We start from the raw sequence: 16,608 nt of genomic DNA on the forward strand, positions 1-16,608 counted from the left end.
TTCATAGCCGGTCGACACCATCCACAGCGGGGCGACACCGTCTCCGGCGGCTGACGATGTCCTCCGGACCGTCCTTGTTAGCGCATGCCCCTCCAATCCATCTGGTCATATATGTCTGACGACGATCCAGCATTCCGCTTGGTCCCTTTCATTTAGACTGTCTCCAGCTTGTGAGCCGTTGTTGTTCCCGACCTTCGTGCTGTTATTGTATTCCGACCTTCGGGTCGATCTGACTTGTGCATTGTGTTCCAACCTATGTACTGATCCCGTCCGTGTGTCGTGTCCTGGCCTGTGTGCCGAGATCTTATTTCGGCATGCGCGCCGATGTCCTATCCCGATCTGTGTGCTAGTGTCCTATCTCGGCCTGCGTGCCAGAGTCATATTCCGGCTTGCGTGCCGATATCATATCCCGGCCTGCATGTCGCTGTTAGGTCCCGATCTGCGTGTCGTATTCTAGCCGGATCTAGGTTATACTTGACTAGGAGCCATCAGATCCAACTATTCATCCTACTCGGAGTCATCTGCTCTTCCGGGTCACGACAACTCGAGCAGCGTCTCGACTAGCTCACCCATCCACCCGAGGGCGCCCCTCTGGGCCAGGACACGTTCTCCGTATTAACTCTGTATTTATTTCATCATTATACATCTTAGTCTGTTACTTATATATTCGTTGGATCTGTCTCGAGCATCAGGGTACCAAAGACCGGGGTGACCCGGTCGTTGGCGGTAGGTAGCGTTGACCAGAAGACTTCTGACGACTTGGTCAACATAGAAGACATCTCGGTATACCTCCCCCCCCCTTCGTGACATCGTGATTCAATCAACATTTTATCCATCTCATCCGATAATTCATTTAACTCAGATTCCGGATAGGAACAAGTATATTTAGATAATTGAGACAATAATAAAATTCTAAAAATATTAAAACAATAAGTAACCATTATTAATATAAAATTTAAATCCGTATGGTAAATAATAATACTAGCCGACAAGTTGAAAGTTAAACAATGCCCTTTATTTTCTTTGTTTTTTTTTGTCTGGCAGAACTTAATGCAACCCCCGACAAGAAGCAAAGCTGTGACGAAGAGCCTGCGGTACTCTAAATTAGCAAGGTTACGGAAATTTGATGACCAAGAGAATCCACCGTAAATATAAAATTTATCTTAAATTTTATATTTTAATTAAAAAAAATCATAAATAGTAGTTTCTTAAATATTAAAAAAATATTTAATTTAGAAGAGAAAAAAAATAAAGGGTATGAATTGAGTAATGAAAAATAGATACTATATAGAAAGAGAGAAAAAAATAACTAAGAGAGAAAAATAATAAAAAAATAAAAGATAATGAAAATGGTAAGATGAATAAAAAGTGATGTTTAAATTTAATAAAATATGAAAAATGATAGAGAGGAAGTTGATGAAAATCACTAAATTATGAAAATTAAGGGAAACTTGACCTTAAAAAAAATGAAAAAACAAAAGAAAAAGAAAAAGAAAAAAGTTGAAAGTTAAACGAAGCTTTTTTGTGACAAGAAGCACTTCGGCGACGGAAGAGATCAGATCAGATCAGATAAAGAGAATGCGTGCCTGCGATTAATTTAATTTATTCTCTGTGCATGCATGCATGGCTTTACGCTTTAATTAACCTGCTCGATCGCGCGCATGACTCGTGTATATATATATATACATACACAGACATCGATTGTTGAAGTGAAACATATCGCAGGATATAAGGAATTTCCTATACATCTATGGCCATGGAAGTGCCGCAGCCGAAGTTGCCGGAGAAAGAGAAGAAGGAGGAGGAGGATCGAACTCATAACTTCGATAAGGACAAGTACACAAAAGTGGTGGAACTCATTGATGAAACCCCACCGTTTAATGATGATCTTTCGACGAGGGCGTTTTATGATGATCTTGCGAAGAGGGTGTGTCAGGAAGCGCGTTCCAACAAGGCGCCGTTGAACCTGATGAACGACTCGGTGCTCCACGAGGTGATCGCCAGGGAGAAGAATCAGGAGAACCCCCTGGCCATCGCCATCATCTACCTTCCGGAAGCCTTGGACCACCAGAACAAAGACGGAGACACCCCTCTGCACATCGCGGCCGAGATGGGCCGCGGAGAGGTGGCGAAGGCCTTGTTAGAGAAGAACAAAGGGCTCGCGGGCATGATAAACAGGTGCGTGTTAATTAACGATCGATCGAGTCGATAGGCTAACCAGATACTACTACTCACTTAGCTGTCTGGTTCGGCAATCGATAGGAAAGGGGAGACCCCGCTGCACAAGGCGGTGCTGCACGGCCACCTAGACGTGTTCAACATCATGATCCAGGCGGTAGGCAAGGAAATGGCCAAGGTTCGCACCAATGACGGCTCCAACATCTTGCACTACGCCATCATGCGCAAGAAGACAAGTAGTACTCTCCATATTAGCTTTAATTTTATATGTTTCACTTTTGTAATAAAGAATTACACGATCGAGTTTATTATTTAATTATTCTTAAACAACTGCTCGCTCCTTTATCTATCTTAATTATCTATTTGACGAATTGCTATTATTAATTAAAATGGCCAAGTCATTTACGCGCAGAGGACGCTTGGGTCATCGCAAAGCAATTTCCAGAGTCGATACCGACACGAAATGCTTATGGGGCCACCCCGTTGCACTTAATGGTGGACTTATTCGAAAAAACGCCTGAAACTGGAATTTTGAATTCTCTTCTTTGTAAAGGTAAAGCCCATTTAGCCCTGAAAATTGGTGTTGTGTATTAGTTGGGATAGCATGTTATATAATTAATTAGCTAGCAAGGGATGAATGCTTGGTTATATATACATTGATTAGTTGAGTTACATTCATCTGTGTGTTTCAGATCGATCTTCGAAAAAGAAGAAGCAAAGGAAACCAGATGAAGAAACTGGCATCGTAGGGTATGAATTACTTTTACTTTTTTGTTTTGTTTATTTTTTTTAAGCTCCGGTTATGTCAATAAATTTATATACATTAACCTTGTGGACTGTTTGCTGCAAAACGGTCTGTGCCAACTTAGTCTAGGCATCTGGAATTGATTAGGCGTCTCGATTTTTTTTCTTAATCCATTTTAAAAAAAATTATTTTATTTTTTTTTTAAATTAAAAATTCTTTAAATATGAGATTCTAAATATCCTAAATACATAATATTATACCCCGTGAACATCTAGCATTTTTAAGTTTTAAATTTTGTTAAATTTAACACTATATTTTGCAAAATTCTTAACTCTAGAGTAAAAAAAAAATAAACTATATATATTGTTCCTGTCGAGAATCTGAGAAGACGGAACTGCTGGTGTGATGTGCCTAGAATGTTGACCGCATCTTATTGAGCCGGATGGTGAGCTGTCTCTTGTATTGACCAAGTCATCGGAAGACCTCCGGTCAACGCTACCTGTAGCCAGCGACCGGGTTGCCTCGGTCTCTAGTACTCCGATGCTCGAGACAGGTCCCACGAATATACAAGCAGCCGAATAATTGTAGAACAACTAAATAAATACAAGATGAGCACAGCCTATGAGAAAAAGTCGTGAGTTGTGCGGGCGCAAAGCCTATGAGATATTCTAACCCGAAACCAGTGGAGATACTCTTGTTCGCGACCATTGGAGATAGATCGACCCCGAATGGGGGAGATAAGCTGCTCTGATATGTTCCGTGACCACTGAAGACCTCTCGACCTCGAATGGGGGAGATATGAGATCCGATGAGCTGGTCCGAGACCAGTGAAGATCACTCAACCCCGAACGGGGGAGATAAAGAAATATGGTATACTAGTCCGAGACTAGTGAAGACCGCTCGTCCTCGAACGGGGGAGATATGAGATCCGATGAGCTGGTTTGTGATCAGTGAAGGTGAAGACCGCTCGATCCCGAACGGGGGAGATATGAGATCCGATGAGCTAGTCCGTTACCAGTGAAGGTGAAGACCGCTTGACCTCGAACGGGGGAGATATGAGATTCGATGAGCTGGTCCAAGACCAGTGAAGATCACTTGAAACCCCGAATGGGGGAGATAAGGAAATATGATATGCTGGTCCGAGACCAGTGAAGACCGCTTGACCTCGAACGGGGGAGATAGAATATCTGATATGTTGGTCCGCGACCAATGAAGACCGCTCGACCCCGAACGGGGGAGATAGAATATCTAATATGTTGGTCCGCGACTAGTAAAGACCGCTCGACCTCGAATGGGGGAGAGAGAATATCCAATAAGACTGGTCTGTGACTAGTGAAGGCCGCTCGACCCCGAACGGGGGAGATAGAATATCCAATAAGACTGGTATGTGATAAGTGAAGACCGCTCGACCCCGAACGGGGGAGATAGGAGATCCGATATGTGACGATCACTCGACCCTGAATGGGGAAGATATGAGATCCGATGGTGGAGACCTGAGTTTAACGTCGCCGCTTGACGATTTGAAGAACACTTGGGTTTAATGTCGTCGCTCGACCGTTGGTGGAGACCTGGGTTTAACGTCGCCACTCGACGGTTGGTGGAGACCTAAGTTTTGTAGGTCCCTTTGGAGGCCGGCAAGAGGGGAGGGGTGAATTGCCCTACAAAATAAAACCAACAACCCTTCTCGGATATTCAACTAACTTAAAAGAACTTGTAATTAAAAAGGCAGAGACTAATTAAAACAGAAAGTAGACACAGAGGAATTACTTGGTTTGCAATAAGAGGATTGCTAATCCAAGGCAAAGAAGGTGCACTAATTGATTCTCCTCTGGGCGGAGTAGCCTCTTACAGCGTTGAAAGCACAGAAAGAAATAACAAATGAAAGCACTGGATTACAAGTAGTTCGTTCTATTTAAGCTTCTGGACCAAGGCTATATTTATAGTCTTGGTCCGGGCGCCTGGAAGGGTTCCGGGCGCCCTGGGGGGGATAAATTTTATCCCCCAACGGTTGGATCGAGTCAAAACTCGATCCTGTTGAAAAGTCGATTCCGGGCGCCCGGAGCCCTAAGGTCAACATAAGTTGACTTTTCGACTCCGGTTCAACTCGTCTCAGTTCGGCTCGTCTTGGTCCGGGTCTGTTCGCTCCGACTCCACTAGCTTGGGTGATCTCGGCCTTCCGGAATAGGGCTCACCCGAACCCATGTTCCGGCCTTCTCCTCGAGCAGCCTTCCTTCCCGGTTTCTCATCCCTCGAGCGCCGCGCACGCTCTTCTCGTCCACCGGTGTACTCTTCCGCGGACACCTCGTCCCTCGGACGCACCGAGCCCGTCGGCTCTCTCCCCGTACCGTCCTTCTCGCTAGCCGCGTCTTCCGCTCGACTTCCTGTGTTCCTAAGCTTCTGCACACTTAGACACAAGGGTTAAACAAACGCAGGACCTAACTTAGCTTGTTTGATCACATCAAAACACCTTGGGGTTCCAACAAGTTTAACGTCGGCGCTCGACGGTTGGTGGAGACCTGGGTTTAACGTCTCCGCTCGACGGTCTTCACATGAGTTTATAGTTGTCACTCGACTTCTAAAGCTTGTGGCTCTAATATAACTCAAACCCGGCCGATCGGCTCGGGAGTCTCTGACTTCGAGCCTGTGGCTCTAATATAATATAAACCGGGTCAATTGGCACAGGAGTCTTCGACACCGAGCCTATGACTCTAATATAATGTAAACCCGGCCGATTGGCACTGGAGTCTTCAACATCGAGCCTGTGGCTCTAATATAATGTAAATCCGGTCGATCGACACGGGAGTCTTTGATACCGAGCCTGTGGCTCTAATATAATGTAAATCTAGTCGATTGGCACGGGAGTCTTCGACATCGAGCCTATGGCTCTAATATAATGTAAACCCGGTCGATCGACACAGGAGTTTTCGACATCGAACCTGTGGCTCTAATATATGACAAGCTCCGCCGCTCGGCACGGGAGTCTTCGACACGAGCCTGTGACTCTAATATAAGACAAACTTGACCAATCGACACGAGAGTGTTCGACTGGAGAACTATGGCAAATGCTATGATCGAAAGAAAAAATATAACGGAAAAACTGATCTGCCGTCCAGCAGAGGATCTGACTCAATTCCTCGACTCTCGAATATCCGTGGAGTGAGGAGAATATGGTACGCTCGTCGAAACCCACTAAAGTCATGAGTATGGTAGAATTTTCCAGCGTCGTCCATCTTCACGTTCCAGATTAGGCGAAGTTCCCACAGACGATGCCAATTATGTTCCTGTCAGGAATCTGAGAAGACGGAACTGCCAGTGTGATATGCTTAGAATGATGACCGCATCTCCATGACCCGGATGGTGAGCTGTCTCTTGTGTTGACTAAGTCATCGGAAGACCTTCGGTAACGCTACCTGCAGTCAACGACAGGGTTGCCCCGGTCTCTGGTACCCCGATGCTCGAGGCGGGTCCCACGAACATATAAGCAGTCGAATAATTGTAGAACAACTAAATAAATACAAGATGAGTACAGGGACATACCCTGGCCCCGCGGGGGGGGGGCTGGTCGAGTTATCGTGACCTGGAAGAACTGATGACTCTGATCAGGTTGGAGAGTTGGATCTGACGACGAGGAGCCGAACACAGTAGCAAGAAATCAGATGCTATGTCGGCACGCAAGTCGGGACAATATATCGACACGCAGGTCGGGATATAATATTGGCGCGTAGGCCAGGATGCCAGAACGACCCCGGAGACCGAGATAATGACAGGTTGAGCGCCGGATAGTAACAACGGTATGAAGGTCTAAATACAACTACAACACAAAGCTGAAATAGGTACGAGATCGGTGCGGGGACTGACGACACATGTACTGCCGGCGTGTGGTGACTGCCGGCCAAGGAGTTTGCGACAAGTGGAGACTGCCGGCGAAGGGGCTACTGTGCGTGGTTGGCGACAGGTGTGTGACGTGCGTGCGGCGCGGGTGGTCCAGCGAGCGACGAGTCCCGTCGAATGCCCCTAAGGCGGCAGCGCGAGGAAGAAAAGAGCTTTCCCCTCCCCCTGCTCGAGGTGGCTGTGGCGATAGGAGGAGAAGGAGAGGAGGCAGCCCAGTCCCCTGGCGATGTCGGCCGGTGAGAGGACGGAAGGCAGTGCTGGCCATGAGAAGAGAGGAAGCGAGAGAAAGAGAGAGGAGATGGTTCACCGACGATGAGAGAGAAGGTGGCGACGACAGCGGCGTGAAGAGAGAGGCAATGACAGAGTGGCGTTGGCATCGAGGAAAAGGAAAGGAGAAGAGCGGCCATCGACGCTGGCTAAGAGCGGACTGCGATGGAGCCTCCTTCGTAAAGTCTCCTGGCGGCGGGCCGAAACCAACGGAGCTCCCCCTAAACAGTGTTCCCACTTCCTCCTTAAAACCCTATACAGTGAAAAGACCACCCTGCCCCTCCTCTTATATATATATATACTTTATTAGTGGTTGCTTTTTTTCAGGGACATATGCATAGAAATAGAGGAAATTGGTGGTCCTGCCCGGAATCTGAGTCAGAGGGGCCATCGGGTGAAGTGAAGGGAATATTGACCGAATCATGATATCCCAGAGGGGGGGGGGGTATGCTGAGATGACTTCTATGTTAACCAAGTTATCAGAAGTCCTCTGGTCAATGCTACCTACAGCCAGCGATCGAGTCGTCCCAGTCTCTGGTACCCCGATGCTCGAGGCAGATCCGATGAATATATAAGAAACATGCTAAGACGTATAATAATGAAATGCGTATAGAATAAGAATGAAGAACACACCCTGGCCTAGGGGGCGCCCTCTGGTGGATCGATGAGCTGGTCGGGATGCTGCTCGAATTGTCATGACCCGAAAGAGTTAACGAATGCAAGACGGATGAGGAGCTAGATCTGACAGCACCTAGTAGAGCGCGACCTGGATCCGTAAGACAACATGCAGGCTAGAACCTAGCAGCGACATATAGATTGGGATATGACATCGGTACGCAGGCCGAGATAGGACATCGACACGCAGGCTGAGAGAGGACATCGACACGCAAGACGGAACATGACACGTAAATCAAATCGGTGCGATGGTCGGGACATAACACACACAAATCAGCGCGAAAGCCGGAACACAACGAAAGTGGAACGCCATCAGATTGGCCACAGTAGGGCCTACGACAGCAGTAGCCGAATCTGTGCTTAGGAACGGCGGCAGGAGAGGGGGTTCCGACGAAGCTGACAGCGAGGGTGTAGGTCTGGACTATAATGAGAAGAATAGGGAGAGAGCAATAAAATCTATTGTTGATTGATATTTGCCCTAAAGACAATACAATATATAATGTTCAAAAAGTACTTGGTCAATTGACTAATTAATAAATAATAGAATTATTCTAAGAATAATTCTGAGAATTATTCTAAGAATAATTCTGAGAATTATTCTAAGAATAATTCTGAGAATTATTCTAATAATTATAACAGAATTATTAGAATAATCCAAATACTAATTTGATTTGATTTGGTGATTTGATCCGGTCAATTATGATAATTCTATTTTATCTCTTTTACCCCCGACAAACTTAACAGGAGATTTTTGATGTTGAGTTTGCTTGCTAACTTGTTGAAACGTTGTCTGGATAATGGTTTAGTAAAGATATCATCGATTTGATCTTCAACCGAAATATAAGAGACGGATAATTGCTGAGTTGCCACACGTTCACGAACAAAATGAAAATCAATTTCCACATATTTTGTACGAGCATGAAAGATTGGATTTGCTGTGAGATATGTTGCTCCAATATTGTCACACCAAATTTTTGGTACAATATTTGATGCAAGATGAAGTTAAAAGAGAAGTGATTGAAGCAAAATAATTTCTGACGTTGTATTTGCTACAGCTTTATATTCTGCCTCGGTGCTTGAACGAGATACTGTAGGTTGTTTTTTCGAATTCCATGAGATAAGATTTCGTCCAAGAAATATTGCATATCCACTAGTAGAGCGTCTATCTTCAGGAGAACTTGCCCAATCCACATCACTATATGCATGTAAATCTCGAGACGATTGGCGATATAAAAAAAGACCATGTAGAATAGTACCTTTGAGATATCGAAGTATTCTTTTTTACATTATCCCAATTTTGTTCAATTAGAGCATGCATGAATTAACAAACACGATTTACCGTAAAAGTAATATCAAGATGTGTGATAGTGACATATTGTAAGGCTCCAACAATATTTCGATAAATCTATGGATCAGACATAGCAGGAGAGGATGAAGTTGGAGAGTTGTTTATAGCAATTGATGTAGAGACCAGACGTGCTCCATCCATTTTGTCTCTTTGAAAAAGTCCAGTAATATATTTGCTCTGAGAGAGAAGATAGTCATCCTCATGTGGAATAAGCTCAATCCAAGAAAAAAACGAGTAATACCCAAATCTCGAGTAGAAAATTCTTGATTGAGAAGATTTAATAAAGTTGTGATACCCTTGTGATCAGTGTCGGTTATCAGAATGTCGTCCACATAAATAAGAAAAAATATCATAGATCCATCATTATATTTGTGAAATAGAGATGAGTCAGTATTTGATCTAGAAAATCCTTGAGACGGAACCATTCAGCTTGACTAAATCCTTTAGCTACAAGTAGAGCTTTGTGTCATTCAAGAGAACCATCAGCTTGATGCTTAAGACGGAATACCCATTTAGAGCCCGCAACATTCATTGAAGGAGTGCGTGGAACTAGACTCTATGTTCCATTTCGAAGAAGTGCATCAAATTCTGTAGTCATTGCACTATGCCAGTTTGGATCCTTGCTTTCTTGTGTAAAATAAGTTGGTTCAATAGATTTTGAAGAGACCATTAGAACTCGTGGAAGGGGATATCGAGTTGCATTTGGTGGACAATGCTCATAAATGTCACTAATGGGAAGCATGCAACGAGGAGCATTATCATCTGAATCACTTGTTGATGGCGACGAGGAAGTAGGCTGACATGGTGATGTAGATGACGGACTTGCATTATCCGAGGATCCAGAACTAGAGAGCATATTATCTTCGACCGGCGAGGCTTCCAAGATTGGAGCAGGAACCTGAGGTGATTCTGATGGTATAGGAGAGTTATTATAGAGTTCCGGAGCAGGACCTAGGATGCCATCACTTCAGACAATATTAGGTGACATCAAGAAGATGTCACTTGTATCTGGAGGAGAGATAGTAAAAGCTATCGAAAAAGGGAATAGAGACTCATCAAAAGTAACATGTCGTGAAATATAAATTCGTCCTGTTGGTATATGTAAGCAACAATAACCATGGTGCAAATTGCTATAACCAAGAAAAACACATTGTAGTGAACGAGAGTCAAGTTTGTGTTTAGAATAGGGGCGTAACCATGGATAACATGCGCAACCAAAAATTTGAAGGAAAGTGTAATCAGGGGTGATGCGGTGGTAATGGGGGCCCCACCGAGCGACCATGATGGAGGTCAAAGAAGTCAAAGTCAACGAGGTCAATGCGTACATGGCATCGACCAGTTGGGAGAGGCATGCCTAACTGGGAAGGTGGCTTCGATTTGCTAGCTGCCTTCGATACGAAGCACCAAACAACAGACACTCAAGGGAAAATATGTATAAGCCGAGCGGCTATCCCGCTCAGCCGGGCGACACACTTGTGCCGAGCGGCTTCCCCGCTCGGCCAATCAACAATCTGAAACATTACCCGAGCATACAGACAGCGAGCCTCTGGCCGAGCGGCTCCCCGTTCGGCCATGACCACGATTGAGGCAATAGACTTCTGCCCGAGCGCCCACCTGCTTGGCCGGCCTGACAATGGGTTTCCCGCCGAGCAGCTCTTCCGCTTGGCCAACTACAGGACAAAAGCAGGAGATCTTTGGATATTGCCCTAGGAGTTCGTGCCGTGGACAAGCGGCATGGTCAGACAGAGGATTGTATGATGGAAGCTTCCACTGTCACTTTAGAGATATGCTCGGTCCTTTAAGGTATGGTGTCAGAGGCACTTTACTGATATGTCTTTTCAGGGAAGGCTTTGGGAAGTACGCTCACCTTGGGAAACGTGCACACGCGCTTCCGGAGTCATATATAAAGGAGGGGTCCAAGCATCAGCGGGGGTATGCTTTAGCTATCGTTACTGTTGCGCCACTGTTTCACTATTGTTCCTGTTTCTTCTTACTTCACCAGAGGCTGCCTTGAGCGTCAGAGGGTCATCGCCGGGGACCCCTTCCCTGGATCGGCACTGACCTTGTTGTGGTTGCAAGTCCGGCCCTTTGATTCGATGTCCACGCACTGGCAACGGGAGCGTTATGCCCCCCAACATCCATCGCCTTGACTCTCGGACAGGATCAAGGGGTTTGATTATAAAGTTTTTCAAAATGACACTTATGATTGAGTAATGGAGTAGGAAGTTGATTTATGAGATATACTGTAGTGCTAACAGCTTCATCCCAAAATTTACGTGGAACCGATGTATGATAAAGAAGAGCTAAGGCAGTTTCAACTATATGTCTATGTTTTCTCTCAGCAGAGCCATTTTGTTCTGGAGTGTGAGGACAAGAAACTCGATGAACAATGTAGGATCGAAAAGAATTTAGATATCTCCACAATGGCATGATATTGCCCACTTTGGGCCTAAGCTCTCATGGTTTTGCTCTTGGGCTCTACCTAAAAGGCCTCATACCAATGGAGATATCTTTTTCTTATAAACTCATGATCTTTCCCATGTGTTTTCAATATGGGACTATGTTTGCAACCTTACAACCCCAACAATCCCCCCTCAAACAAAGGACCACAAGCTCCCTAACGTCCGATCCTCGACCCACTAGGACTTCCTGCCCCTCGGTCCACCCGACCTACTAGGACTTCCTTGCCTAGCCGCAACTAAGACTTCCTGCCCCTTCGGTCCACTCGACCTACTAGGACTTCTTTGCCTAGCCGCAACTAGGACTTCCTGCGCCTCGGTCCATCCGACCTACTAGGACCTCCTGTCTAATGTCTGGTTCTCTTGATCCGGACACGGGAGCCTCTACTTCTTCGTTCGAGGTCAATATTCCACCCACATGGTTCGATTGGACCATGGATCTTGTGCACAATTGGCGGTTAGTCATTCTGGCAGTTTGGACTCTGATACCAATTGTAGGATCGAAAATAATTTAGATATCTCCACAATGGCATGATATTATCCACTTTGGACCTAAGCCCTCATGGTTTTGCTCTTAGGCTCTACCCAAAAGGTATTATACCAATGGAGATATCTTTCTCTTATAAACCCAAATGACATTGTTATCAAGACAAAACTAACGTGTAGAAAGTAAATTTTTAGTGATAGATGGAACATGAAAGACATTGCGCATGTGAAAAGTTCGATTAGATAAATGAACATATGTGTTTCCAAGATGAACAATTTACAAACCTGAACCATCGCTTACTTGAACCGTATCTGAGTCATAATATGATATTACGTCTGTAAGGATATTATAATATGATGTGACATGATGAGTTGCTCCAGTGTCAATATACCAATCAGTAGATGAAAACTCTAGGGTTTTACTACAAGTAGGCACAGATGAGAGGACTTTAGGATATGCTTGTGAAATAGATGGTTGTCTTGAGGTTGTAGGACCACCAATGAAATTTGAGTCAAATGGACTAGGACATTAAATATCAAAATGTCCAATTTCGAGATAAATTTTACATTTTACCAGAGACCAATTAAGTCTTTTAGGGTATATATTTCTAGTATGACTAACGATATGACAAATTTAACATCGGTCTGAATTTTACTTTTGACCTTTTTGATGTCATTGAGTATTTAACATCTAAAATAAAATTAACTTGTTCGATGACAGCTGTTGGACGGCGTCACAACAAAGAACTTCTACTGTTTTTGGAAGAGAGAAAGTGTTGCATCATCCAAGTCCAAAACAATCTACGTGAGTTTCGTTTCCGAGAAAATGTTTTTAAAAAATAATTAATAATGTTTATTCGTTGCCGAATCCTTAATATATATATATATATATATTGATCGACAGGGGAGATGTGGAAGACTACGAAATGAAAATAATGCTCCTCAAACTCTTAGTCCCGAGCGACGTCGACGACTCATCATTCTACTTCGGGGGAACCAAAGCTCAAAGAAGCATCTCGAGCAATACTGCTGAGCATGGTGAATTGATGGCTAAGTTTACGCGGGAGCTGGAAGAGCAGGAGCTGAAAGAGCAGGAGCAAAAGCAGGCGGAGAGCTCCCAGTCGCACGGGTCGGTGGACGCGGACGGTAATAAAAGATGGGAGCTGTCTCCGTTGATCACAGGCATCAGGCTCGGCATCGACGAATTCGTGATCGAAATCCTCAAACTGTCCCCATGGTCAGCCACCTTCGTCGATTACGATGGCAGCAACGTGATCCAGGCAGCCGTCAAGCATCGCCGGAAGCTAGTCGTGGAGACCATCAAAGCTAACAAGCTGCTGCCGCCGTGGTTGTTCACCGCTCTGGAGCCCCTCACCGACAACACCGTTCTCCATATCGCAGCTTCCTACAATTCCCAGAACCGCAAGAAGGAATTAGCAGGCCCCCTGTGCCTGCAAGATGAACTCGAATGGTTCCAGGTAGCAAGTACTTATAAATTAGTAAAATCTTCAAATCTAGCACTCGATCGATAATTAAATTAACTTCAAAATTCATCATCATCAAATCAACGTAAAAAATAATGGACGAAATTAATATTTTATGAATAGTGTGCTAAATTAACGTCAAAAATAATAGCTGTAATCACCGGCGGCGGTGTTTCTACGTACAGACGATGAACCGTATCGTTCCTGAAGGGCTGTCGAACTACCGAAACAAAAAGGGGAAGACCGCCCAGGAGGTGTTCGACGACGAGCACGAGGATATGCTGGAGGAATGCAGGAAACAACTGAAAGATATTGGCCGGACGTGCTCCCCGCTGTTGGCAGCGGTGGTGTTGTCCTCCAGCTTCTACATCCCCAGCGAGCACAACCGGGACAGCAACCAACTGGCCTTTAAGATCTTCTCCCACGTGTACGTGGTGGGCTTCTCCTGCGCCGCGACCTCGCTGGTCATGTTCCTTATGCTGGCCATTACGACGTTCATGAATCAGGACTTCCGGCGGAAGTTGCCGCGGCACTACCTGGTGGCGTGCTTCTTGCTGATCATTTCCGTGGCCGCCTTCATCGTTGCCTTCGCTTGCAACATATACCTGCAAATCTATGGGGGAACAGGAAGTCCCCCACCGACTTGGCGACGCTGCTGCTCGAGCTCCTACTGGTTCCCTTCCTCTTCGCCTTGCCCTTCTCCGTCACGGGAATCTCCAGGTCATTGGATACCCTTAAACGTTTCTACAAGTAATTCTATGTTTTTTCTTATTAAATATCAGCTTGATATATAATTCATGATTTGTGTGTCTAAAACTTGGATTTCGTGGCAATTCATTATAAGAATTGCTTTATTTTTCCTCGTGTGGATTTGATTTGCAATGGTGAATTGTAATCATTTGAAGTTATTTTCTCCGTCGGATAAAATTATTGAGTTGCAGCACAAAAATTTAAATAACTGCATGTTTCCTAATTTCTTCATCGAGATATCTGGCCGATCAGAGAAAATTAAGACAGTTAATTTCTCCATTATATGACAAATATATAAATTAAATGCTTATCACTTACTCCATTTTATCTCATATCATTCCTAAGTACTAGTTAAAAAGCAAGATAAAATATAAAAAAAAAAGATAAAAAAACAGAGGATTTACACTAATGAATGGATACTTGAGGGATGAGCAAGCTAACTTTGGCCTATTCAATCTGATCTTTTCCATGTTATGTTTGACGACTCGACTTTAAATACGTCATGTCAGGCACAACCCGAGCTCGGAACTGAGTGAACCGTATTGGCCCAGGCCAGGGATATCAAACACACAGTTTCAATTAATGAAAGATTCGCTGAAACAAGCTAAGTGATGCAGACCAACGCCCACCTAACCCAAGTACAGTGGCCTTTCTTTTTCGCCCCAAGAAGAGCACGATACAAATACAAAGATAGAGGACATATACAACGAGCAGTTAATTGCAATTATGTAGACACAGTGCATTGTGCTTACACCACCCTTATGCCACTAACCTCATCACCGGAGGCACGATCAGTAAGACAGAAACCCATCAAATGCATCAACTCTGAAAGACTATGAGCCACACATTTTCTTCTTTTTTGTTAAAAAGGACTTTGATTAGTTCTTGGTTTACAAGGTATCGACCTACACCAACCAAAGTAAATTAAGCTATGTGTCTTAGATTTCAAACTATTTGAGTATGTTCTCACACATTATAAGGTAGCTTTCTCTTTCGACAACATGTCAGTTATTTTCTTTCGATGAAAATTTTTAACTTTTCTGCAAACTAGAAAATTTTAACGATACGGTGTATAATAGTGGGGTCCATCAAGGGAATGTGGTACTTAAAAGTCAAAAGGATGTGACAGTCAGAAGTCAAGGGGACGTGATAGTTAGAAGTCAAGGGGATGTAATAATCAGAAGGTCTGGAAAGAGAAGTAGGACAGGGTGACGACGTCGGCAACATGATTCCCGGGCGGGTTCTCACAGACCCGTACTCCCGATCTGGAGATACCTTGGTCTATGGCCTGATAGACAGTTGGGGTGGCACCTGACTTGGGTCGGGTTGGTCGGCTGTTAGATATTCTCTCTATAGTTCCTGCGCCCCCCCCCCTCAAGGTTTAGGCCAGGTGTTATAATCATCCCGAGCTGCCTTATTCATATCCGGTCGGGACAAAAGGCGCTACATGACAACAAGGTCAAGGAATCATAACCGCCTATTAGAGAATAACTGCTAGAGTGTCAGGAAATATTCCAACGGTCTATAACCACCTACAAATGGAACCTTCTTCCTGCCTATAGGAGGATGCCACGTGTCCTCCATCGCCCAACAAGACCTGACACCTGACATTCTCTAACATCAATATCAGCCTCCAGAAGGTACGCATTGTCATATAAAAAGGGAGGTTCTTTCCCTCATACAGGTACGCTCTCTCGCACATTCACACTTGTTTTCTACTTTCTTTCTCTTTCATAACTGTCTTTCTGGGGAAAAAGTATCTGACTTGAGCGTCGAAGGGCCTGCTCCAAGGACTTTTCCCCTGGTTTCTGGCCTCTAACGCCCGTGTGCTCGTTTGAGTGTGCGCTGAGCTTAGGTACCGTCGGCTCAGTCCTCGTTGTCCATTAGCGCCACATAGGAGCTCATCTGAGGAAGCGCATACGAGAAAGACATCTCAATTACCCCTCGGTCAACGACAGTAGCAACTCACCTGGCCTCCGTCGGACTCAGATTTCGGACAGGATCAATTAGGTTAAGTTATTTAAATTAATTAGGTTAAGTTAATTAATTAAGTTAAGTTAATTAATTAGGTTAAGTAATCAATTAGGTTAATTTATTTAAATTTTACTTAGGTCCATCTCACTATTTTTAAAATTATCAATCAGGGAACCTTATAAGTTTTTGTGAGATGGTTTTGTTTAATCTTTGAGTTAGGTTATCATCTAAGGATTAATTTACATTTGAGTTAGACTTAGATTTTTCAATTAGTCAATTAAATATTCATTTCAAAGATGGGCTTCCAAGCTGTGTCGAGGCACTAGGCCTTCTTGGATATGAGATCATCCA

At 44.4% G+C, this 16,608-nt stretch overlaps 1 protein-coding gene across 1 annotated transcript; it reads left to right on the plus strand.

Moving 5' to 3' along the window:
- The first annotated feature begins 1,700 nt into the window (after positions 1–1,700).
- LOC121968005 lies at positions 1,701–14,468 on the plus strand. The gene is made up of 7 exons (XM_042518531.1): positions 1,701–2,178; positions 2,263–2,414; positions 2,591–2,731; positions 2,871–2,928; positions 12,771–12,854; positions 12,954–13,527; positions 13,719–14,468. The coding sequence occupies exons 1-7, from the start codon at positions 1,751–1,753 to the stop codon at positions 14,325–14,327; spliced, it is 2,046 nt and encodes a 681-aa protein (XP_042374465.1). The 5' UTR covers positions 1,701–1,750; the 3' UTR covers positions 14,328–14,468.
- The last annotated feature ends 2,140 nt before the right edge of the window (positions 14,469–16,608 follow it).

This window comes from Zingiber officinale, chromosome 3B (genome assembly GCF_018446385.1).
Source record: "Zingiber officinale cultivar Zhangliang chromosome 3B, Zo_v1.1, whole genome shotgun sequence".
Classification (NCBI taxonomy): Eukaryota; Viridiplantae; Streptophyta; class Magnoliopsida; order Zingiberales; family Zingiberaceae; genus Zingiber; species Zingiber officinale.